Source organism: Lynx rufus, unplaced genomic scaffold (genome assembly GCF_022079265.1).
Source record: "Lynx rufus isolate CCGP_SWC_20201006 ecotype Redwood Valley unplaced genomic scaffold, mLynRuf1.p SCAF_2, whole genome shotgun sequence".
NCBI classification, from domain to species: Eukaryota; Metazoa; Chordata; class Mammalia; order Carnivora; family Felidae; genus Lynx; species Lynx rufus.
Genome location: NW_025814834.1, coordinates 81,655,509 through 81,680,132, shown reverse-complemented (window position 1 = coordinate 81,680,132; position 24,624 = coordinate 81,655,509). Strand labels below are relative to the sequence as shown.

At 40.3% G+C, this 24,624-nt stretch overlaps 1 protein-coding gene across 1 annotated transcript; it reads left to right on the top strand.

Moving 5' to 3' along the window:
* Positions 1 to 236: 236 nt before the first annotated feature.
* On the top strand, positions 237 to 24,624 carry LYPD6 (LY6/PLAUR domain containing 6). The gene is made up of 4 exons (XM_047082639.1): positions 237 to 354; positions 8,145 to 8,243; positions 22,396 to 22,526; positions 24,457 to 24,624. The coding sequence occupies exons 1-4, from the start codon at positions 237 to 239 to the stop codon at positions 24,622 to 24,624; spliced, it is 516 nt and encodes a 171-aa protein (XP_046938595.1).

Below are 24,624 nucleotides of genomic sequence, written 5' to 3'. Positions count from 1 at the left end.
GCTCTAAAGTTACTGTTTCTAAAGTTTCTCTCCGTGTCTATCCACTTTCTTGTGCCTTTGGCTCCCTGTCTCCCTCCAGCCCATCCTACCAACACAGGAGCTCTGCCAGGTCTCTCCTGGTTTCCTCGAGTGGGACACTGAGATGAGTCTTATTTTATATTTCAGGTGCGAGTTCTCTCCCATTGTCCCAAGTCCTGGCTCCCAGGCCCCCTGTATGAGTGACGCCTCAGTCTGCCATGGAACCTGGCCCTGCCCTGGCCTGGCTCCTGCTCCTGAGCCTGCTGGCGGATTGTCTGAAAGCCGCTCAGTCGCGAGACTTCACAGTGAAAGACATTGTCTACCTCCACCCTTCAAGTAAGACTCTGTTCTCTTCACTGCAGAAATGTCACTTTGCTTTGAATAAGATGTGAGTTGAAAATGGACAGGAGGAGGCAGCCTTCCATGCAGGGGAACCTTGGATGATTTAATTGGGGGGTGCAGGTGCTACTGAAGATGTTGTATGTTTTACCCTCACCTTTTTGTAGGGTGTCTGTTTTATTATTTTAAGGCAAATTGTTAAGGCTTGTTTCCTCTGTTCCCAGTACAATCGCTCTGATTCTGAACACCCTTCCCTTTAACTTGTGCCAGCTCTCAATCAGTTATCAAAGTGAACTGGCATGTCCCAGGAGGAAGGTATTTGTAAAAGATCAGTCCTTTATAGGCAAGATAATAGCTGGTCTTCCTGTCTGTGCATCTGATTCTCAGTTTCAGCATAATTGCCTCCCACAACTTCCTATTCCCTATCCCTTTTGGTTTCCTGTGTTTAAGAATCATCTAGGGAGTGAGTGCATAATAATGTAGATGCCCAGATCCCTTCCCTGGGGTGTCTGACTGCACATATCTGGACGATACCCATGAATTTTTGCTTTTAGCAAGAATTTCAGATGCTTCTGTTACATATCCTAAGGATCACACTTTGGGAAACACAGAAGATTTACTTGCTGTTTGGGTCTCCATCTCTGTATTTATCTTATCTTTTATTTCTGTTTGAATCCTCTTCTGCATTGCCCCTGTGGTGGTGAGAGCCGGGTATAATGGGTATATATGGACCTTTAGCATTCGCCCTGAGGTGTATTATTCTTTTGAAATGTTCTGTTCAGCAAACATTTTTTGAGTGTCTGCTGTGTGTCAAGCGTAGTGATAGGCATGGAAAATATAAAGGTAAATAAAACATAGTTCTTGCTTTTGAGGCTCTTATAGTCCACTAAGTGGAGACAGCAACATGGATTCCTTCAGCGCTACACGGTTAGAATGATTAATGTGTATGTGTTCTGGTTTAGATGAGAGGTGTTCCAAGGAATGCACAGGGGCTTGGATCTTGGGTCAGCGGCCAGCTCAACTGCTTTGTAGCCTTCTGGCTTGAAATAAATTCCCTAACTTTGTGAAGATTAAATAAAGGAATGCATACAAAGCACTTAGATGTGTGTGAGCCAACATAAATGCTCAATAAATGTTAGGGGAATCTTATTGTTAATTTCCACATTTCTAGAGTGGTTGAAATAATATACACCCTGTTGCATTATTTTGTGGACTAGAGATAATATCCATAAAATAGTAGGCACATATATAATAGGCAACTGGATGTTTGTTGCTTATGATGTTGTAATTGGCTTAGATGGTAAACTGAGGTTCCTGAAAATGCATCCCTCTAATTTTTTAACTCCAAGTACACTTTGACACGCAGCAAATAGTTTCTTCAGTCTTACTGCTATTGTGTACTCTCACCAGTAAAAGGCTGGTGCCTGCTGGTTAATTGTGTGGGAAGATTCTCTGGCTGCTTGTTTTTGGAGGGCTGTTTATTTTAGTAACCATGAAAAGAAGGTGCTTTGATACTTGCTGTGTTTTTTGGGATTGCCTTTTGTTCTTTTCTCTAAAGAGCCATGCTTTTTTATTAGACTTGGTGAACAAAAATCTGAATTTCAATCTCGGTTTTGATTGCTAAATCCTTCAGCTTCTGTGGGGCTTTTCATCCGCTTCAGTGACTGACTTAGTGGTCACCTCACTGAAAGACAGGCCTCTTCTGAGGCTGTGATTGTACACAGAGTGGGAAGGGAAATCAAGGGGATTGGATGTAAGTGAGCAAGAATAAAACAAACACACACACCACTTCTGTGCCAGTCTTAGGGGGGATCAGTGCCTGGGTTGAGTAGGCCCCTATCCGAAAAGTCCATTTTGGAATGAAATCTCTGAAGCATGGGCTCTGCCAGGCCAGGGGAGCAATCACTCCTGCTCTCTAGAAGTTGGTGGGAAAGTTTGTGTGGCCTATGTTAATTAAGTAGGCCATGGCCTGATTAAAAAGAATTCACCATATAGAAAAACTTGGTGGGGTTTTCTGATATGATTTTGAGATATGGACGATAGAGGATGTCATTTCGAAGCTAGATTAGACATAGATGATTCACCAGCAGTTCTGGGCAGAGGTTTTTTTTAGAGCCTCTGTGACTGGTCATGGGGAGTAAAAATTCTTACTGTCAGTGATTCCTACTGCACATTTCCCCCACACTATTTCAGAAGTTTTTGATGTTTGTTTGCTTGTTTTTGCACTTTGATTTTTTAAAAGGTCATGGTCCTCTGCCCCTGAGCAGCACCCACTAGACCAGGTTTAGATGGAGTGATCTCTCTACAAAGAAGCAGGTTTCTGTAGAACATAGACCATAAAAAATACATGAGGGAGGTGTGGGATTATTCTGATTTTGAATTATTGATATAATCACCTCACTTTGTAGATGGAGGCACAAACAGCTTTTCTGGGGTCAGCGAGAGATTCAGTTTCCATTAGTGTTAGCTACTGCTCAGAACCTACCCAAGGAGAAATCAATGATGCCAGAGATGTTGAGAAGGCACACAAGTTTTCCACACCAGGCAAACAAACTCGTTTGCCATGGGCTCTGAGTAGCCCTAAGAGATCGTAAGGGGGCTGAGATTGAAACCCTGGTTGGGAAAGTTCAGCATCCCATGACTAATCTCCCTTGCTCCCTGGTCCCCTAATATTTGAAGATTCTAACATTTAAAAGAAATCAACTTTATGGCTTTCAAATTTGAGGCACTGTCCTCGATAACATTCTTTTCTATAATTTGTTTTTCTTTTCTTTTTCATGTGAAAAATGATGAATTTCTTACCACCCTATAATTAAAATACCAAAGACTAATAAAACATTCAAAACAGGAGTTAGTATTCAGAGAAATGGAGTGACTTATTTGGTTTCTAGATGTCACACGAGATCACAGAATTTAACATCCTACGTGGTTTCAACCGGTTCTTGGCCTCCATTTCTTTACTTATACTAGAAACCTTTCCTGAGAAATCCAGGTTTCCTCTGGTTGCATATTCTGAGTCTTTCCTTAGTCACGTTGAACAAAGGCTATATCCCTAGAGCGGGCTTGTTTATGCCCACATAGTGAGCCAATGACGTTTTTGCATAATTCCAGACTATGCAAATTTTAGGGAGTAAGGGCACTTTCTGGAAAGGTACCAGGAAATGCATTGCCATCAGAAATACATTCATAGTATTCAAGTTATACTGACAATATTTTGTTGCTAGATAGACTGAGAAAGAAGATCAATTTATTAGATTTCTAGAAATTTTACGTTTGCATCCAGTTTCCAAAAACAATGGAAATTAACTTGGCAAGAATAAAACAAGTTTGGATGCATTACCTATCAGCATACATTTTAAAACAAGATTCCCTTCTCACCACAGTTCTGGAAACTGAAGGCCTTTGTCCAGGCAGAAGTTCCAAGAGATGGAAACAAAGATGAAATCTCTTCCATCGCCTTACGAATGAATTATAGTCGGTTGAACTATGGCTGACCATGAGACTTAATGGACAGATTACATTACAGGAAGTAACTGGGCACTTTGGCGTTTCTTTTTTTCTTTACAATCACCTACTCTTGAGGGACCAAGGACTTATGCCCTGAAATACAGAACACTAAGCTTATTAACTCTGTGATCAAGAGCCAAATTAGATTCATTCACAGCTGGGGCCACAACGGTTTGAAACTCTACTTGCTCTGTAATGCTTTGAAGTAACAAAGAAGAAAATAACACATCTCTTAGGAACCTCCTTCCTTCCTTTTAAAAAAAGAACTTCTTTATCAGATGCAGTATCAATTAGCAAGTTACTGGAGACAGTTGCTCATCTGTAGACCTTAGTTTTGGTTAAATATTTCCAGAGGGAGGAACTTAACCATTTATGTGGTATTGTGCTATAACTGGCCGCTTAAAGCTGAGTCTGTTTGTGGAGACAGGTCATTGAAAAGGGTTTGATTATTCACTGATCAGTAGTACCTCCCAAGGTGCAAATACAAGTTCCTATAAGCAGTACGAGGCTGTCATGGTTGACAATCACACAGATACGAAGTTGTAGATTTAAAAGTAAAACTCACCGAAAATAAGATCATTTGATTAATTGTAAATGATATGTGCTGATAAACGCATTCAGATTCAAATGATTTGAACAAAGCTTCACTTTGCTACCATAGGGCTGTAGCCCATATTCCTATTTAAGTTTTTCTATACTTTGGGTTAATTTCAGAACCCAGGCCTATCTGTGTAAGAAATGACAGTATTTAATTTAATATGTCACTCGTCTTGCAAAAGATCATTTTGAAGAATCTATTAAATAATCCAAATTTGGGAACACTACAACCAATTAGTGCCAGGTTCTCAATAAGTTTATTCTTGTAGTGGCTGGATCATCAATCTTCATTCAGAGTTCTTAATTTATCTCTTTGATGGGAAAGTTTCCAGGAATCACTAGTCCAACATTCCAGTGAAAAGTTTTACTGGCTGCAGTGACAGACAGATAAAATTGGATGCTCTTGTGAATTAATCATGCAAGCTGAAGTGGTACGGCTAGCTTGCAGTCAGAAACCTTGGTGAATATGATGATAAGTTTTTGAGAAGTACTTTTCTTTGACAAATCATTTACATCTTTTTTTTTCAAAACTCTTACTTGGAGAATTCTTCAAATTTTACCAGCTGCCTTAAAGTTCCTTTAAACTTATTTATGTATTACATATTTTTTAAATTATTATTTTCTTAATATTTACTTTTGAAAGATAGCATGTGCAAGTGGGGGAGGGGCAGAGAGAGAGAGGGACAGAGGATCTGACGTGGGCTCTGTGCTGATGGCAGAGAGCCCAATGCAGGGCTGGAACTCAGGAATCATGAGATCATGACCTGAGCCAAAGCTCCACCGACTGAGCCACCCAGCTGTCCCAATATATGACACACTTTTAAATTGATAGTGAAACTATTTTTTTAATGTATCCGATAGGACAGTGTCCTAAAATATTTCGTATGGGTTTTCTCATAACAATATTTGTAAAAATAAGCTAATTTAAGGGTCCATAAGAATATTTAATGTCTTTGGAATTCAGGAAGCTATTTGTGTTTAATTCTTCAGGTGTGCATATCTAAGTAGAATCTTTCAATACAAATGTAACCCACCTATCTTGATGGTGGGATGTGGAGACCTAAAAATTATTTGTGTGCGGTTTTACAAAATAGTTTACTTCTGTTTTACTATAACTGTATGTTAGGGAGAACGTGTTTCCCCACAGTGACATTTCCTCATTGGGAATGAAGCAGTTGGATGGCAACGTCTTGGCCGCTCTCTGTCCCTCACAGTCTAAGGCAGTCCATGCAGTCACTTTCATTATGCTTATGAACTTGACTCACCAACTACTTGCAGGAACATAGTTGGCCCCTAAAAATGTCCAGTTATTTGTCTTTTTTAGACAGTTCGAGTTTTGATCATGTTAGGTTATTGACTGTTGTCAGAGTCAACTCTGTGAGATACTGCAAGCCAGTACAAGGATGCCAGCTCTTCTATGCAAGGTGAAAAGCAAAGTTAAATCTGGCCCATAATTTTGGCCTTAAGCTGCTGCCTCCTCCTTCATTTATTTTTGATAACATACTTAATTGGTTCCATGTGGGCAAAGCAATTTACCCTGAGATGATTATTTCCACCAGTGGGATGTGCAGGCTCAGCCATCTGCGAGGGAGAACAGTTGGCTCCTGCAGATGAAGTGTTTGAGTGTTTGTAGTTTTCAAAGAGGCCAGGTAATTTTACAAATTAAAAAAAAATACGAAAGTTCTGCTTACGAGAGGCAAAACTCTAAGTTGAGTAAGTAAAAGCATATCAGTGCAAGTAAGAGCGCATCAGCGAAAAGGACAGCGACAACCTGGCATTCCTGGCATCCTCTATGGATGCTCATCCTTAAATGCCCACCAGGCCCTGCATGCGCCGGGCACTCTCTAGAGCATGACCCACCAGACCCCCCTGTGCCTGAGCATAAATGAAGGCAAGGATACAAGTACCTTTAGAGTACTTGTACTCTTCAGAAGGCAGGAAGGGCCAATTAAGGGGTGGAGAGGGGGAGGGCTAGGAGGGCCTCCTGGAATTACCCATCCCTCAGACACAAGCTAAAAGCCTGTAATGCCTCCATATCCACATGTGCCCTCAGCATGCTGCCCCGTGGACATTGGATATGGGCCCAAGACAGCCCTTAGGAGGGTCACCTCTGCACAGCATAGATTTTGGTAATGAAGACTCTTCTTAGCTGATACTTACCGTCCCCAGGAATTCTTAACCATATCAAGTCAACCAGATAAAGACATCAGATTGAATCAGAGAAATTGCCACTCTTATAGGTCAAAAATGGTCAAACATAAGGAAATTTTTAATGATTCAACCTAATATTTATATTTACATATCGACATAGCTATATAAGTGGACACATAAAAATGAATCACTGGAAATCTAGTGTGCCTATTTTTTTTTCCATGTTTATTTTTGAGAGAGAGTGCAAGCGGGGGAAGAGCAGAGAGAGAGAGACGCACAACACAGAATCTGAAGCAGACTCCTCACTGCCAGGGCAGAGCCTGATGTGGGTCTCAAACTCATGCATAAACTGTGAGACCATGACCTGAGCCAAAGTTGGATGTTTAACCAATTACGCCACCCAGGTGCCCCTAGAGTGCCTATTTTTAATTGAAATTTTTATTGAGACAATTGTATATTCATAAGCAACTATAAGAAATAATATAGGGAGATCCCATGTTTACTTTACCCACTTTCCCCCAACGGTAACATTTTGAAAACTATAGAATAATATCTCAACCAGGTTACTAACATTGATATAGTCAATCCACCTGTCTTATTCAAACTTCCCCAATTTTCCTTGTGTTCATTTGTATGTGTGTGTATTTAGTTCTACACAGTTTCTCACATGTGTAAGTTTGTGTATCCATCACCAAGTCAAGACATTAAATAGTTTTAATAGCGCAAGAATCCCTTCTATAAGCCTCCCCTCCCCCACCTTCCTCTCACCCTGCCCCCCAACCGCTCCCATCCCTAACCCCTGGCAACCACTAATATTGCCTCCATTTCTAAAATGTTGTCATTTTAAAAACGTTAAATAAATGGAATCATACAGAATATAACCTTTGGATTGCTTTTGTTTTCACTTCGCATAATTCCCTGGAATTTCATTCAAGTTGTTGAATGTATTAATAGTTTACTTTTTTTTATAAAATTTTTTTTTTCAACGTTTATTTATTTTTGGGACAGAGAGAGACAGAGCATGAACGGGCGAGGGGCAGAGAGAGAGGGAGACACAGAATCGGAAGCAGGCTCCAGGCTCTGAGCCATCAGCCCAGAGCCTGACGCGGGGCTCGAACTCACGGACCGCGAGATCGTGACCTGGCTGAAGTCGGACGCTTAACCGACTGCGCCACCCAGGCGCCCCAATAGTTTACTTTTATTGCTAGTATTCATTCCATAGTATTGAGGTACCACAGTGTGTTTAACCATTCATTCATTGAAGGACATCTGGATTGTTTCCAGTTGTGGGCTATTACAAATAAAGTTGCTGTGAGCATTTGCATATAGGCTTTTGTGTGACTTTTAGTTTTCATTTCTCAGAGATAAATGCCCCAGAGTGTAACTGCTGGGTCATATAGTAGTTACATGTTTAGTTTTGTAAGAAACTGCCAGGTTTTAGAATCCTCATTTTTTAAAAAGTGAAAATGTCTACCTTCAGGATTCTGTGCTCAGTCTAAAAAATTAATTTTTTCTCTTGATCCTTTTTCTAGCCACGCCATATCCTGGTGGATTTAAGTGTTTCACCTGTGAAAAGGCAGCAGACAATTATGAGTGCAACCGATGGGCTCCAGACATCTACTGTCCTCGAGGTAAACTCTCAGTATACAGATTGGGGTGCTCATGAGTGAACAGCCTTGTTGACTTTGATGCATAGGTAGAGAGAGGCATGCTTGAAATCTCAGCCACTTCTCTTGTCTAAGGCTATTAGTAGATCTCTTATCATCAAAGGTTCTCAGAGACATCAGCTAATCATAGGATTGCCCCCTTCCTCATGAAGCAGCATTGGAGTGCCAGTAGAGGTAAGTGCTGGCTTTGGCTGCCCTCTTCCCCAGCCAAAGAGAGGACAAGAGGAGAACAACCAGCCTTTTGGCCACTCTTTGAAGCATTAGTCATTACACAGTAACTTCCTTTATGTAAAGTTTGAATTGATGTTCATATAAAGATCCCATTTATTGCATATTTTGCCAGAGGCTTCTATTCTGAGACTGCATGAAAGCTAGAATTCTAAATGCCATCATTGCACACACACACACACACACACACACACACACACACAACCCTGAGCTATTTAAGCCATTAAGTTCTTTTTGAAGGAAGAGATAGATGCCCAATTGAAGCATGACATTTTGACCCAAAGGCCCATTTCAAAATGAAGTAGATGCTTCACATCCATATTTGTATCTCTTTTATCCTTTTGAATAAAAAGATGGTTATATTTAGCTATGGAGTCACTGTTAATTGGCTATTTTAATTTTGGAGGAGAGTCGGTTCATTTGATGGAGAGATGGTGAGGACAGAACATTTTATTGACAAATGTTTGAGTGAGTAGATGGGCTTCGCTGATGACTTAATCCAGTTGTTAAAATGACTGAACACACCAATCCTGAATCTATTATATTTTTACATAATGCAGGAGTCTCATACCCTAGTGGAAGGCATCCTGTCTTCCCTGGAGGACTGGACATTGGGAGAACATGGAAAGTGCAATTAAAAGACAAGTGTCAGCTGCCTAAGCCAGTAGTATTTTGCCCATGAACTTCCATCTAGGCTGCCCAGTAGAAACACTTATGGATCTCTTCAAAATCACTGGCCCTCCCTAGACCAGTGGTCCTCAGTCTCCAGCATGATCAGCATTCCCTGGATGGCTTATTAAAACACAGATTTATGCCTCTCCCCTTGCCCCATTCCTGATTCAGTAAGTCTGTGATGGGGTCTGAGAATTTGCATTTCTAAGGAGTTCCCAGGTGATACAGATGCTGCTGGTGTGGAGACCACATGGTAAGAAATGCAGCTCTAGGGAACTTGAACCTGCATCTCTGAGATGAGGGCCCCGCGCTGGTGTAGTTCAGTATCACAGGTGATTCTAATGAAGGGTCAGGGACAAGAACCACTGGGAGCGCCTCCCCCCACTAATAGAGAGTGAAAGGTACTGTTGTCATTTCTAGCTTCCTCTTGTTTACTTTTAGGTTGAGATGTTAATGGGGCCCCAAAAGACCACAGGGAAGAGAAAAACATGGAGATGCTAAAGATTGGCTGATTCACAAGCTAGATATCCAGCCATCCCGGTAATCAAAGATAAGTCCTGTCTGCATTGCCTTCTGCAGTCCTGTGCTTATTTTGGAATAAGCCAGTGTTTTTCTAACGTTTCCCCAGCAGAGTGAACATTTGGGTAGGTTGCTGATGGATTTGGTTTAACCACCACTTCTCAAACTTGATGGTACATTGAAATGGGGGAGGAGGGACGGGATTTTAAAACACTGATGCCCGGTCCGTCGTCAGGGATTTATATTTAAATAGCACAGGGTATGGCTGAGCATAAGGATTTTTGAACTCTCCCTGGAGAGTTCTAATATGCAGCAAAATTTGAGAACCACTGTAAACAGTGACTCTGGACAAACACAGGGTGATTTGCTTGGGTAGCCAATCAACTTTGGGATGGTTCCAGCAGGGACAGAGCTGGCAGATTAGCTTTTGAAACCATTGCCACAAGTCAGACATATTCAGAGGAAATGTGGCAGTGCTTTCCTCGGTATTGCCTAGCAAAGAGGATGCAGAGGACAAGGAGGGATCGTGAACTGGTGCTCTCAGGCTTTGGGCCAGATTTCATAGAGGCCCAGTCCAAGTCTGATGGTGTGCAAGTATATCCCTGTCACAAATGAAAAACAGGTGACCGGTAGCACTCTGCTTGAATTCCTCTCAGGAAAAGAGAAAGATCCCTTCGGATGCTTTCTTCAAAGGTCAAAATCTATGCTTCCAAAGTACAGATATCTGAAAGTATCACAGCGTTCACACAATTTCCCCCTTTCCCCTTTTTTCCTCCCACTTTTATCTTTTTGTCCTTACATTTATAAGGATAAATGGAAAGTGTTGCCCTGAGGCTTCATGACACAGAACCACCACGCCAGGCTTTTGGGGGGCATCATGCAGTGAAAGATAGGAATCTGGTTTCTTCGTTCAGGGAGCTCCCCAGTTAGGGGAGATAAGATATCTGAAGGTATCAAATGTCAAAAATATCAGGACAAAAGCAAGTACCAAATGCAGTCTGGCATTCAGTGCTGTGGGAGCTTATGGGGACAATTACTCTGTGGGGACTGAGGTGGCCAGTGGCAGCATTGTGGGCTGAGAAGAGGCAACAGCCCTACGAGTAGGCAGCAGAAGTAGGATGTTGAAGAAGACGTGTCTTCTGAGAAGTCACACAACTCAAAGGTACGGAGATGGGATTCCCAGGTGTGCTCCATGGACAGGGAGAGACCCGAACTGGGTACAGCAACTAATTTGTGTCGGAGAATAGTAGGAGCAAAGTGGTGGAGTTTGTTTATTTTTGTGAGGCCTTGAACATCAGGTAAGGAATGGGGACTAAAGCTGTAACCTGAGAAGAGACGAAGCCACGGTCAATTTTCTTCTTCCTCTGGGTTTTCTCCAGATTTTTCTAATGATGAAAATGGCATCATTATTATTAGATTAAAATATGAATTGTGTCTAACTACTGAAAACTACTGACTGACCCTAGATTTATTTTTTTCTGTTTGTTATTAGTTTGGAGCAGCTATAGGACTACCAACAGGCTTTGTAAGCAAGGCTCAGTAGCTGCTATGGAAAAACATCCTAGCTTTCTGCGATATTCCTGGGTTTTTGTTTATTTTTATGACACATTTAGCTAGGTTTCAAGTATCACATGATGTGAAAATAACTTGTTGAAAGCAAAAAAACCAACAACAACAACACAATTTTATGTAGGTATTTAATCTTATCTCCATGGAATAAGCCCACATTCCAAATTGCTCAAGGGCTCGCCTAGATCTTAAGAATTTTCTAAAACTGAACTCAATCAAATGGATGTAAATAGAGACTGTTGTATTTTAGCAGCTGAGGTAAGCTTGCTTCCAGATTCTACAGACTTGTTGCGAATCATCATTTGGTAAAATAAGCATCCAGAAAGCTTCATCCTAACTAGAATCACTCTGTAGGAAAATGGTGGCATCAGCCACCTTCCTCTAGCTAACTCAGGTTCCCTGTCACTCTAACTTTTCAAGTGTGTGTTAGGCAAATATTTTCTTGTCCATCACTTTGTTATTGCTTCCAGCACTTAACAGAATCCTGACACCATACTCTTGCCTTAGAACATGAGCATTTAAGAGCCCTCCATAACTGACTCTCATTGTTTCACTTGGTTGGCTTCTGTTTAGGCTTTGGTCTCTGAGCACTTCCTGTGCAATAACTCTAGTCAGAAAGGATCTTGAAATTATATTATATGAGGGACCAGTTAAAGGAACTGGTGAAAGCAAAGAAGAGTTAATAACATGCCCTGAGTTCACAGATTTTGCCTATGTGCAAGATTAAGAGCTCCTTGAGAATGGGTCTGTCTCAGTGTTTATTAAGAGTCTCTGGAATTAAATGTCAAGTCAAAAACATTATAATTTTCAAAAAAGCTCATTCTGTAGAGGATGCCTAAGCAGCCAAGGCTTTTATGTTTCTTCTTGATTATGAAGTACAGATGCCTCTCTTTGAGGCAAAATCTTCCCTTGAAATTACTACTGATGCAACATCAGACCAAGAGAAATCTCAAGATAGAGGGACACATATCCTTTGGGTTCTGGCTTCTGTGCTGCTCACAGCTTTTCTGTAGAAGTCAAGAAAAAGCTGGACATGACCCTGGAGGACTCTTCATATGTCTGTCTGTTATCTAGTGTAAGTAGGAAATACATAAATGTGGTCCCCAGCATAACTGAAGACAAGCTCCATGGTTACATGTTTCCAGGAAAGACTTCTTTATTGTTGATTCTTTCAGATGGAGCCCAGGCTGAGACAGTTCTTGTGTTTTACTTTACCTGAGGGTGGATTTTTTTTCTCTTTTAGGCAATCTTAGGATATAGTCCTTCAGGGTTTCTACCATTCGATAGGGGTCTGTACTCTAGCTCTAAACCCCAGGAGGACCCCAGGCCTTGCATCTTCTTATAGTTTATCTGTTAACCTCTCCCAGCCCCGCCTCCATCCTGGGTAGAGAACTCAGAGCCTAGTGCTGGCTTTTGGAATTTCCTTCACTTTCAGGAGAGTTCATTTGTATATCTATAGAAAGTATTGGCTATATATTATCCAGTACTCTTGGCTGCTATGTAATGAAATGGTGTTCAGGTGATCTATTTTGTCATATTGCTAAATGGAAGCCTTAGACTTCCTCCTTTTTCTTTTAAGTAAAAATTTTTAACTTAAAGTTTAACATACATACCAGAAAGTGAATAGGTCATAGGTGCTGAGCTCATTGAATTTTCACAAACTGCACAGGCTGTGTGTCTGTCACCCGTGTTAAGCTACAGAACCTCAGAAGGCCACTAGGGTTCCCCACTCATTACACCCTACCTCTCAGAGGTAACACAGTTGTGCTACTATCACTGAGCTATGTATCCATGGAATCACAGAATGTATCCCTTTCTTTTTCTCATTTTCTACGTGAAATTCATCTATGTTTTTGTGAGCCGCATAGTTATTCTCTCAGATGTGTAGTAGATCGTTATACGAATATGCTAAAATTCATCCTTCCACTCTCAATGGACATTTGGATTGTTTCAAGGTTTTGAGTGTTGTGGGCGCACTTGTCCATGTATTTCGGTACACGTATGTTTGCATTTCCGCTAGGTCTATCCCAGTGGGTTGCTGGGCATGCAGCAGGCGTGCTTTGGCCTTACCGGATACTGCCTAGTGGTTTTCCAGAATGATTGTACCAGTTTATACTATCCGTAGCAGTGCGTGAGAGTGCCAGTTGCTGCACAGGCTTGCCAACACTTAGTGTTAACAGAGACCATGGAAGCTGGAAGTTAATGGAATGACATTTTTAAAGCGCTGCAAGTAAAGAACTGTTACCCTAGAATTCTGTACCGAGACAGCCAGCCTCACTTCTCCATATATCCCATCTCTCCCAGCTGCCTGCTGGCTCTGAATTCCTGTTTGTGCCTCCCAATTCCCTTGAGAGTGACAGAGGCTCTGCTCAGCTTCTTTGCCCTTAGCAGGGCTTTCTGCTTGGCTTCTCAGCCTTCATGTGTGCAACTTTTGAGTCAGCAGGTGCCTTGAGGGGAGAACAAGAATAGAATGTCCTGCTCAACTCAGTGTGCTGTTCGTCTCGCTGATACCTTGCTCTTCAAATCCTATCTGCCTTGGTAGCTCACCTATGCTTTCACAGAGATTTTTGTTGCTTTAATTTTATCTGGCTGTTTTAATTTTATTCTGTTGTTTCTCAGTAAGAAGATACAAGCTAGTTCATTTCAGCTGGCATTGTGATGCCCAGATTTACTCTTTACTCTTTTATTAGAACTTTTCCAGGGGTGCCGGGATGGCTCAGTCAGTTAGGCCTCTGACTTTGGCACAGGTCATGATCTCATGGTTCATAAGTTTGAGCCCCGTGTCAGGCTCTGTGCTGACAGCTCAGAGCCTGGAGCCTGCTTTGGATTCTGTGTTTTCCTTTCTCTCTGCCCCTCGCCCACTCATTTTCTTTCTCCCTCTCTTTCTCTCTCTCAAAAATAAATAGACATTTAAAAGAACTTTAAAAAAAAGAACTTTTCCAGTAATTTCTAACCCCAAAGTTATATCAGCCTAAACAAGATGGCTTCCTTTTGACACCCTGAAATCATCTAACCTACTGCAATTCAGTGTTTTTGCCCAAGTATTTTCTATTAACATAATTGCCTCAGATAGGAAGCATCTATTTGATGTTTTTGTCTTATCACTTTTATTTTAACTACTGTCCTCTATAAGATCCTGTTTACCCTCACTGCTTTTGTATACCTCCCCAACCACCTTTTTGGTCTTTGCCTGGTTATAAGCACATAGCTTGATGAATTTCAAAGATTTGCTTTAAAAGAGAGATTCCTCAAGTTAATATGTGACCTTTCCTTAGCAGGTATGGAACATTTTTTTTTTTTGAAAAAACAAGACCAAAACAAAAACCAAGATATCATCATTGAAGCAGCACTCTGATTAAGAAATGGATTATTTTCAGTAGCCCAGAGGCTTCTTACATGACTGCTTTCAGCTATTGTCTCTACCACCAAGGATCCTCTTATAGGCTCAGTAGTGTCCCCCCCGACCTCAAAGTTCACATGTGAAACCTAATCCCCAGTATTCCTGAATATGATTGTAGTTAAAGATAGGGTCCTTAAAGTAGTAATTCAGGTTCAGTGATGAAGAGGAGATTAGGACACAGACTCGCACAGAGGAAAGACCGTGAAAAGATACAGGGAGAAGTGGCCCATCTGTGAGCCAAGGAAAGAAGCCTCAGAAGAAATAAACCTTATTGACACCTTAACTTGGACTTTCAGCCTCCAGAACTGTGAAAAAATAGATTTCTTCTGTGTAGGTCACCTAGTCTAAGGTACTTTGTTATGCAGTTTATGTACAATCTAGAATTACCCTGAATCTAAAACCAGTCTAAGATAGTACCAAAAAACAACAAAACAAAAACAAACAAAAGCCACACAAAACCCCCTGAAATCTAATATTCCTTATGAATATAATCACAAACACCCTTAATATAATATTAACAAATAAAATTTAGCAATATATAAAAATAAGCCTGACCAAATAGAGCTTATTTCAGGAATGCAGGTCTGCTTCAATATTTGAAAATTACCCAGTGTAATCCACAATATTAACAGGCTGAAGATGAAAAATCATATGTCAATATCAACTGAAGCAGAAAAAGCATTTGGCAAAATTCAATACCATTCATGATCAACAACTTTCAGAAAAACAGTATGAGAGAAACTTCCTCAATTTGATAAAGAATATTTATTTTAAAAAACCTGTAGCAAGCATACTTAATAGTGAAAGACAAAATACTTCCCTGTTAAGATCAAAAACTAGACAAGGATATCACTTTCATCATTCTTATCCAATGTCCTACTGAAAGTTCTACCCAGTGCAATAAGGCAAGAAAAGGAAATGAAAGGCATACAGATTGGAAAGGAAGAAATAAAACTGTCCCATGTCACAGATGACACGATTTTCTAAGTAGAAAATCTCAACACTTCTACACAAAACTCTTAGCACTATTAAGTTCAGCAAGGTCACAAAATACTAAGATTAAGACACAAAATTCAATTGTACTCATATATACTATCGATTAACACATGATCATTGAATTTAAAAATATAATACCACTTATAATGGTTCAAAAAATATTAAATACTTCAAGGTAAATGTAACAAAACACATATAGGACTTGTATGCTGAAACTATAAATGCTAATGAAAGAATTCCAAGGAAATTTAAGTAAATGGAGAGGCCACGTTCATGAATTGAAAGACTCTACATGGTAAAGATGTCAAATCTGTCCAAATTTATGTGCAGATTTTACACAATTCCTATCAAATTCTAGCAAAATTGTTTGTAGTTCTGGACAAGATTATTATACAATTTATATGGAAAGGTAAGAAACAAGAATAGCTGAAACAGTTCTGAAAATGGAATTTAAGTGGGAGGAACCAATCAATCCTCTTTCCAGAATCATCATATGGCTACAGTAATCAGGATTGTGGTATTGTCAGAAGGATAGAGACATAGATCAATGGAACAGAATAGAGATTTCAGAAAGAGACTCTCAAAATATGCTCAACTTTTTGACAAGGATACAAAATTCAGTTCACTAGAGGAAAGAGCCTTTGCAACAAACATGCTTGCGGGAGCATTTGGACATCCAGGGGCAAAAAATGAACCTCAACCCAAGTGTTACACTTCTTACAAAAGTTAACTCAAATTTAATCATAGACTTAAATGTCAAATATAAAACTATATGACCTTTAGGGAAAAAGCACAGGAGGAAATCTTCGAGATCTAAGGCTAGGCAAAAAGTTCTTAGACTTGATATAAAAAGCATGATCCATAAAAGGAAAACTTGGTAAATTGGATTTCATCAAAATTAAAAACTTTTGCTCTACATAAGACTCTGTTAATAGGAGGAAAATACCGATAACAAACTGACATAAAATATTTGCTAATCAAATATCTGACAAAGGACTAGTATCTAAAATGTATAAAGAATTCTGAAAACACAACAGTAAAAAAGGAAACAAAATAAGCAAGAAAAGGACAAAAACCATGAACAGATATTTCACCAAGGAAAATAAACAGATGGCAAATAAACACATGTTCAACATCATTTAGCCATTCAGAAAATCCAAATTAAAAACATGAGCTAACACTATATATCTATCAGAATGTCTAAAATAAAAAAAAAATAGCAACACTATCAAATGCCAGTAAGAATTAGGAGAAACTAGATCATACATATATTGTGGGTGGGAGTATAAAATAGTACAGCCACTCTCGAAAACATTATGGCAGTTTCTTAAACAATTAAACAGAGACCTATCGTATAACCTAGTAATGCCACTTCTGAGCATTTACCCCAGAGAAATGAGAACCTATGTTCACATTAAAACATTTATACAAGTGTTGATAACAGTTTCATTCATAATATCCGTATATCCGTAACCTAGATACCCTTTCAATGGGTAAATGGTTAAACCAACCTTGGTACATCCACAGCATGGAATACTACTCAGGATTAAAAATTAACAAACTGTTGATACAATAATCCTGATAACTCTCAAGTGAATAAGGCTGAGTGAAAATGCCTAATCCCCAAAGTTTGCGTACTTTATGAGTCCATTTATATAACATCCCTAAAATGACAAATTTATAGAAATGGAGCACAGATTAGTGGTTACCAAGGATTAAGGAGGGGTGGGAAGAGGAGGGACAAGGATGTGAGAATAAAAAGTGGACATGAGTGGTCCTTGTGGAGGTAGAAATGTTCTGTATCTTGACTGCATCCATTATCAATATCCTGATTGTGATACTATAGTTTTGCAATGTGTTGCCATTTGGGGAAAACTGGGTGAAGGGTACATGAGATTCTTCCGTATTATTTCTTACAAACTCATGTGAATCTGTAACTATCTCAAAATAAATTTAAAAAATCAACCAGTAAAAAACAAAAAGATACATCAGTTGTGCTAATGTTGAGAAACACTGATCTAGAAGGAAAGCCAGATATAACAAATGAGGAAGCTAAGAAGGCCTGTGAACCCAGTTGGGAGGAAAATCAAGGAAGGGTTCACAGAATTCATCACATTTATATTGAACCTTGAAGAAAAGGTTTCCAGGAGCAGAAGATAGGGGGAAATTTTTTTTGTTGTGAAGAATGGTCAAAGGATATAACATGGTGTCTCAAGGTATCCAGTAGGCAATGAGGAGATAGTCTGGGGCCTAGATTAAGTGTAATGTTGAATAAGAATAAGTGCTGAGTTTCAAATGCCAAGCTCTGAGTTATAAATGTAATCAATACTTCTAGCAAGGAAGCAAAGCTACTCCTATATCCTCTTTATTTTATTTTATTTTTTTAAGAGAGAGAGAGAGATTGAGTGCTTGCGAGCAGGGGAGGGATAGGGAGAGAGGGAGACAGAGAATCTGAAGCGGGCTCTGTGCTGACAGCAGAGAGCCCAATGCTGGAATCAAACTCACAAATGGAACGTGAGATCATGACCTGAGCCAAAGTCTGACGCTCAACTGAATGAGCCACCCAGGAGCCCCTCCTACTATATTACTGGCACACAGCTTCAGGAGAAGAGAGAGAGTAACAGACCACCTACTGACCACTCCAGTAGGCCAAATAAACCTAGCAGTATTGAGCCAGGGCTGCTTGACAGCTAGGGTTCACTCAGGCTCTCATAGACAGTGAGTAGCGTGGTCCGACCTTGGTTTCAGCAATACATCGGATGGCTATCTGACACCTGCATTAGAAAGGAGAGGTCAGAGACAAAGAAGACAGGAAATGATGAGGTCCTGCACTGTGAAAATGGAAAATGGAACAGAAAGATTAGGGTAATGAACACATTTCAGGGAACTTAAAGACACCTGGCTTGGGAAGAGAAGTCTGAGCTAATTCTGAATTTCCTAGTCCGAGTTGGAGGTGCCACATCTCAGGACTCAGGATGTCCCTTCCTAAGATAAAAACACTGGAAAGATAAACAAATGGGGAGGGAGGAATATGAGTTATTTGAGATATGTGAGGTCTGAGGTGCTGCTTGCAATGTCCAGGAGATAGCCAGAGATTGGTTCTATAGTTTGGGAGAGAGAATCAGACTGAAGACAACGTTGGAGGTTGGATGAGGTCACTTCAGTGAGAAGAGAATAGGCTCAAGAACAGATCATGGGAGAATATCAACATTCAGGTTAGAGAAAGGGTTGGAAGAGAAGAGACCAGAGATGCAGAAAAAAATCTAGAAGACAAAACTCTGAAGCCCAGGGGAATCACGCGGAGGACATTATACATAGTAGAGCCCAAGAGCTGCAATGAAATCCTTTGGGGTCAGACATGGGAGAAGGGGATCCAGTGGGACACTTAGGCAAAGTCATTGCAGAGGAGGACGTGGAAATAGCTGGATGTGAAGGACTGAGGGCGCGGTAAGGAACCAGGCTGGAAGTATGCCACCAGATGCCACTGGACTTTCAGTTTTTCAGCATAATTTGTAATATTATGATTACAGTTATTTTCCTGCCACTAATTTTCTTGCACATGGTGAATTGTTCTCTGGCATCACTTTAATCGTTATATATGTTTGCAAAGAAACCAAAACTAGTAGAGCCACAGGGAATAACTGAGTGGCGGGAAAGCCTTTTACCAGAGAATTGGTCATTTTTAATTCAAATCATTTAATATATATGTTGTTGAAACTCAGTTTCTATTATTGGAAACTGAATATTTGTGGGTAAATGGAAATTTGCATTTAGCTTTGAACGTTGTTTTGATTTCAGAACTAGGTTAAGGAATTTGTGTGTGTATGTGTATTTCATGAAAATTATAAATTTTGTGTTTTCCAATAGTTGATTAAGCTCTCTTAATGAGTTCTGCTTTCAATTGCATGCCTGTGAGTCTTCCAGAAAAATACTTTTGTTTCACAACCTCTGGGAATACCATGCTGTTGCAGAATATGAGATTTTAGAGGCCGAAACTAACCTGGTAGAAATTCAAATCCATCTTTTATCTTTTAGATAAAAGCCTTTGAAATCCTTTTAGTGTGAAGTTATCAGCAGGCTTGAGTCTCATATAACCTCATTACTAACCCAAGGATTATTCGGGATGCATGGAGAGCAATGCTCAGTGGCTGAAACTCCTTTTTTTTATCAATTCTACAGCCCAGTGATAAGCCACATGTGGTCCACCTCGTTCTGCTTGGGAAATGCTGCCTGCTTGCCTTGGAGATCACAATACACATTCAAGGCTCTCCTAAGTTGTGCTCTAAAGAAACCTGTTCAACTTTATTTGAATATTTTCAAAACTTATTTAACTACAGAACCTTATTTTACATTAACATTTCATAACTCACCCAGGGGTTTTGTAAGATAAGAAGTGGGATGGGTACTTCTAAGAGACTGACACTTCGGATCTGAGGTTGCTGCTGCTGGAAATAATGGGATGTTCTCAAAATATCTTTGTTTTGAGGGTCAGATTTAGTGAGTGCAAGACAATTTTTTATCCAGCCTCATCACTGATCATTTTTGTTCCTCCCCCCTCCCCCCCAGGATTTTAAGAATGAGCTTATTAAGTACTGGACTTTGGCATATCTTCCTCATTAGTTGTTATCTGTGCAGTGGAATAAATTTGCAATTAATAAATTAAAAGAGAGTTTGTTATGGGCATAAAAGTAAGAACAAAAAGTAGTTATATCAAGTTCACCAATTGTTACTCAAAGCTTACTGAAGATAAGAGAATTTAATACTTGGGGGACAAACCTGATTTCCAAAGCTGAAACCATATAATGATTTACTTATTCCATAAATGTATGATCTTATCTGCTCCAATTTACATTTGGAGCAGTTAAACCTCTGGCATCTGCTCCTGGTTCTGTATGAAGAGGAGACAGGAGATAAGAACATTCCTGTCTTTATTGCTTTTTTGAGCATCTCAAGGTGGGATGCAGTGGGAAAGGGGTACCTGTCATGGCCATAAGTGTCCAAGTCTGCTATCAAAGAAGTAAACCAGTCTTCTTTGGGAAATGTGGTAAATCCCTCAGGCCACTGGCCTCCATTTGTTAAAACCTGTCACAGGCTTAAAATCTTTTTTTAAAAATCAGAGGAGAGCTGCCACCTGCTTCCCATCAGAAAAACAATCACTCCAATTCTAAAATATTTTAGGGCTTTGGGAGAATCATTTCCAGGTGCAAAATTGTCAACTTTTCCTGTGAGTTCATAGGGTGGCTGTACTTACTCGACTCCCAAAGAGCTCTCCAGGACCCTGAGCTAGCTAGGACTGCCTTGACCTGATTCCCACCAATAAAATTCTGGTCAGGGTACAGTGTGGGAACAGCATTTTGGGGAGGGCATTGACCAGACTCAGCCCAAGTACACCCACCAGTAGTGTAACCATTAAGAAAATCTCTGTCCATAGTGAGACTCAATCAGAGGTCACTCAGGTTCCTGTCAGGTGGGGAGGGGGGTGTTAGGAAGATTATTAAAACCCCTGGATTTTTATGACTCTCAAGATGTGTCAGTGTGGTCTGTATTAGCTCATTCTCAGGGCCTAAAATTCTCAAGCTTTCTTCTTTGGACATTAGTACTTTGGTTAAAAGCTGCCAAAATTGTGACAGAATCTGGTGGGGGGAATTTTTATTGCCTAATAAATAATATCATAGAAGGTCATAATTCCATATTAGCCACTAAATATCCAAAATGTATAAAGCATGCAAAGTGGAATCCAAGATATGGATGAAAAACAGCTCAGTGACATTTCTTAAGAATTATTCATTCTCTTTTTCATTCTGAAAGTGGAGCAGGAACATTCTCCTAAATCCCAGGCTTAGAAAGCTGAACACTGCCTAGAGGCCTTAAAGAATTACTTTGACAAAGCCATTTTTCTTTAGTCTTTAAATTTGAAAGAGAAAAATTCTCCATGGTAGTTTGGAAGAAATCTTAAGTTTTTGGATTCCTAAGACCTGGAGGGATGTCTAGAAACTTACATCATGGTCGGTCTTCATCTGCCATTTTAGAAGACACTGAAATCATACTAGGGAGAAATGATGCCCTTCCATTTCGGAACACCTTCATTATTGAGTTAGTTTTCTTCTGTAATAAATTCCAAGATCTAGCTATGCTCATTGTCAAGAAGTTCTTTCTTTTGGATAAAGTCATTTTCTGAAGATAAAATGAATTGGCTTTTAATTATTCAGCCCTTACTTGGGAATAGCTGTTTCCAAAGCACGCACACACACACGCACACACACATGTGCCTCTGCTATAGTCTTTTAACTCTTTGAAGATCATTGTTACCTGCCTAACTTTTTGTTTTTAAACCCTGTGTTCTTTGAACTTTTTCATCCCTTTATCTTCCCCCAAATTTCTGATTCTCATATCCTAATCGTCCCTCCAGACCTCTCCTTCCCTAAAAATAAAAAGCAATACAGTGGCAAAATTTGTTGAAAGGCAAAGAGTCATACCACTATATCTTGGTTTATGGGGATGACGACGGGCCAAGAGACCAATATTCTTCAGAAGGCTCTCTTCCTACCATGGCGAAGCGCATCTCTCCAAGGACGTCTTTGGGATTGGACGTAAACTCAACACAGTGTACATCTCATGTGCTGTTAAATCTCTTCAGGACTTGTAATGTTGACTCTTCTGTTGTTTCGCTTCCAGGCAGGTCAGGTTAACATTTCCCATCTCAATTGAAACATATTTTTTCTCTGTTGACAGAGACCAGATACTGCTACACTCAGCATACAATGGAAGTCACAGGAAACAGCATCTCTGTCACCAAACGCTGCGTTCCACTGGAAGAGTGCTTGTCCACTGGCTGCAGAGATTCTGAGCATGAAGGCCACAAGGTGTGGGCAACAAAGCAAGTGACCGGTACAGCATAGTTAGTCTTCCTCCACCATAGATGCGCGCCCATGCTCATGAGCCAATTCCCACTCCCTGGTGTAACCTGGCTTTTGAGTACTTTTATACCATTATGAGAAGATTCTCCTTTCCTGTTTGCTCTAAAAGAATAAAAATTTACAGCAGAGCATAGGAAAACAGGTTTAATTATGTAAACACAACACCAAGAAGATATTGAAAGTTGTAATCCCTTCCTTTCCTCAGAAGAAAGTAGTAAAGCCACTGGAAGGAAGAGGAATGAGGGATCAGTTACATCCTCACGATAAAGCATTGCAGATGTAGCAACAATTCATTCAGCTGAGGATGGCCACGGCAGTTGAGCATCAATAATTATCTGTGAAGTGAGGCTCATGTCTTTATTGGAATGCTGATTTGGGGACGGTATCCATTGGCTCCTGAATAATTTGATTAGGTGATCAGAGAACCATCTCCTTGTGGGTTGGCTCCCTCTTAAACTCTATCTGGTGCCTATATGGAAGCACTCAGTATAAAGTGAACTTCAAGTGCAGCCCTGAAGGAGAATATAAAGAACCAGAGAAATGCAGCCTGACTTGTGGTTGGAGTGGAGAATGCCCCCGACTCTCCTGCTGATGGTTCAGAGCTGGCTCCACATACAATCTTGTATATCAGGCAGGCCTTGGCCTTTATTTGGAGTTAGCTCACTTCTCCCCATCAGGCTGCCTTCCTGGTGTCAGAAGCAACTTCTGCTCTCAGTACCCTGGAGCGGCACGTTTAGTAGGGGCTTCAAGAAGACACCTAATTTTCAAGCAACTTGTGAAGTACAGTAAGAATTAAATTTTAAAATATAGTATACCAACTTGATCCTGGTTTGAAATATAAAAGCTATGTTCAAGGGTTTTACCTACCTCTCAGGTAGGTAAGCTAGGCTCTCAGGCCTTATTGTGCTGCTTTACCATGGATCAAGTTAAAGATCAGAGAAGTAACATCATGTGCAAAGGTCACACAGCTGGTAATTCTGTCTGACAGAATTCAAACTCACTTCTGACCTTCAGTTTCTCTCCTCAACATTATAATGTCTCCCTAGCCCATGTCAACTGTGACAAGACTCAAATCCCTGCAAGATAATGACTGAATAGGATATTTGCCATCAGAAAATTTTTCAAATATTATGGTGCATATGGGCCACTTGAGGATCTTGTTAAAATGCAGATTCTGATTCACTAAATTTGGGGCGAGGTTTGAGATTCTGCATTTCTAATGGGCTCCAGGTGATGTGGAAGCTGCTAATCTGTACTTTGTGTAGCCGTGGCCCCAAGTAATTTCTGTCAACAATCCTTTAGATTTCTTTCTTTCTTATGGTCCATGAATAAAGTTGGATAAAGCAGGAGTAATTGCATTAATGCAAACCCTTCAAACTTTAACTCACCCACAAGAATGGTGATAATTATATGGACAGTTCTAATGAAAGCAAATAGTTCAGTTTAAGTTGGGTTGTTTCCACTTCATGTACACTGTGAAAATTTGGCAAGTGAAAGTTTACCCTCTGAACAGCTTCCCCAAGTAGTCAGAAAGGGTTTCTTTGAGATAGGAGGGTATTAGAATCCCCATTACCCAGATGGAAAAGCTGAGACCTAGGAAGGTTATAAAACCATGTAATAAGCATGTGATGGGATGTCAAAAGCAGAACTCATGTTCCTGGAAGCTGAGTCCAGGGTTTTTTTTTTTTTTGGCCACATTGCTTCCAGATGAAATCTCATCCCACTTCCTTAAATGCAGGGTCGGTGCCTCTTTTGTAGAACAGGTCACTTTCATTTCAGTCTTACTGTGAGGGAGACAGTTCCTTCCAAATTCCCTGCCTCCTTCCAAGATCTGCTAGCTTCTCATCACCCTTCTGTTTCTCTTCCTTTCTTTCAGGTCTGCACTTCCTGTTGTGAAGGAAATATCTGTAACTTGCCACTCCCCCGAAATGAAACCGATGCCACATTTGCCACAACATCACCCATAAATCAGACAAATGGGCACCCACACTGCATGTCAGTGATCGTGTCCTGCTTGTGGGTGTGGTTGGGACTCACATTATAG

Bases quoted from the DNA above. Each gene is read 5' to 3' on its own strand.
- LYPD6 (XM_047082639.1), top strand. From the start codon at position 237: ATGGAACCTGGCCCTGCCCTGGCCTGGCTCCTGCTCCTGAGCCTGCTG. The intron at 8,244-22,395 runs GTAAACTCTCAG...CTCTGTTGACAG, and splicing joins AGACATCTACTGTCCTCGAG to AGACCAGATACTGCTACACT. The intron at 22,527-24,456 runs GTGTGGGCAACA...CCTTTCTTTCAG, and splicing joins CTGAGCATGAAGGCCACAAG to GTCTGCACTTCCTGTTGTGA.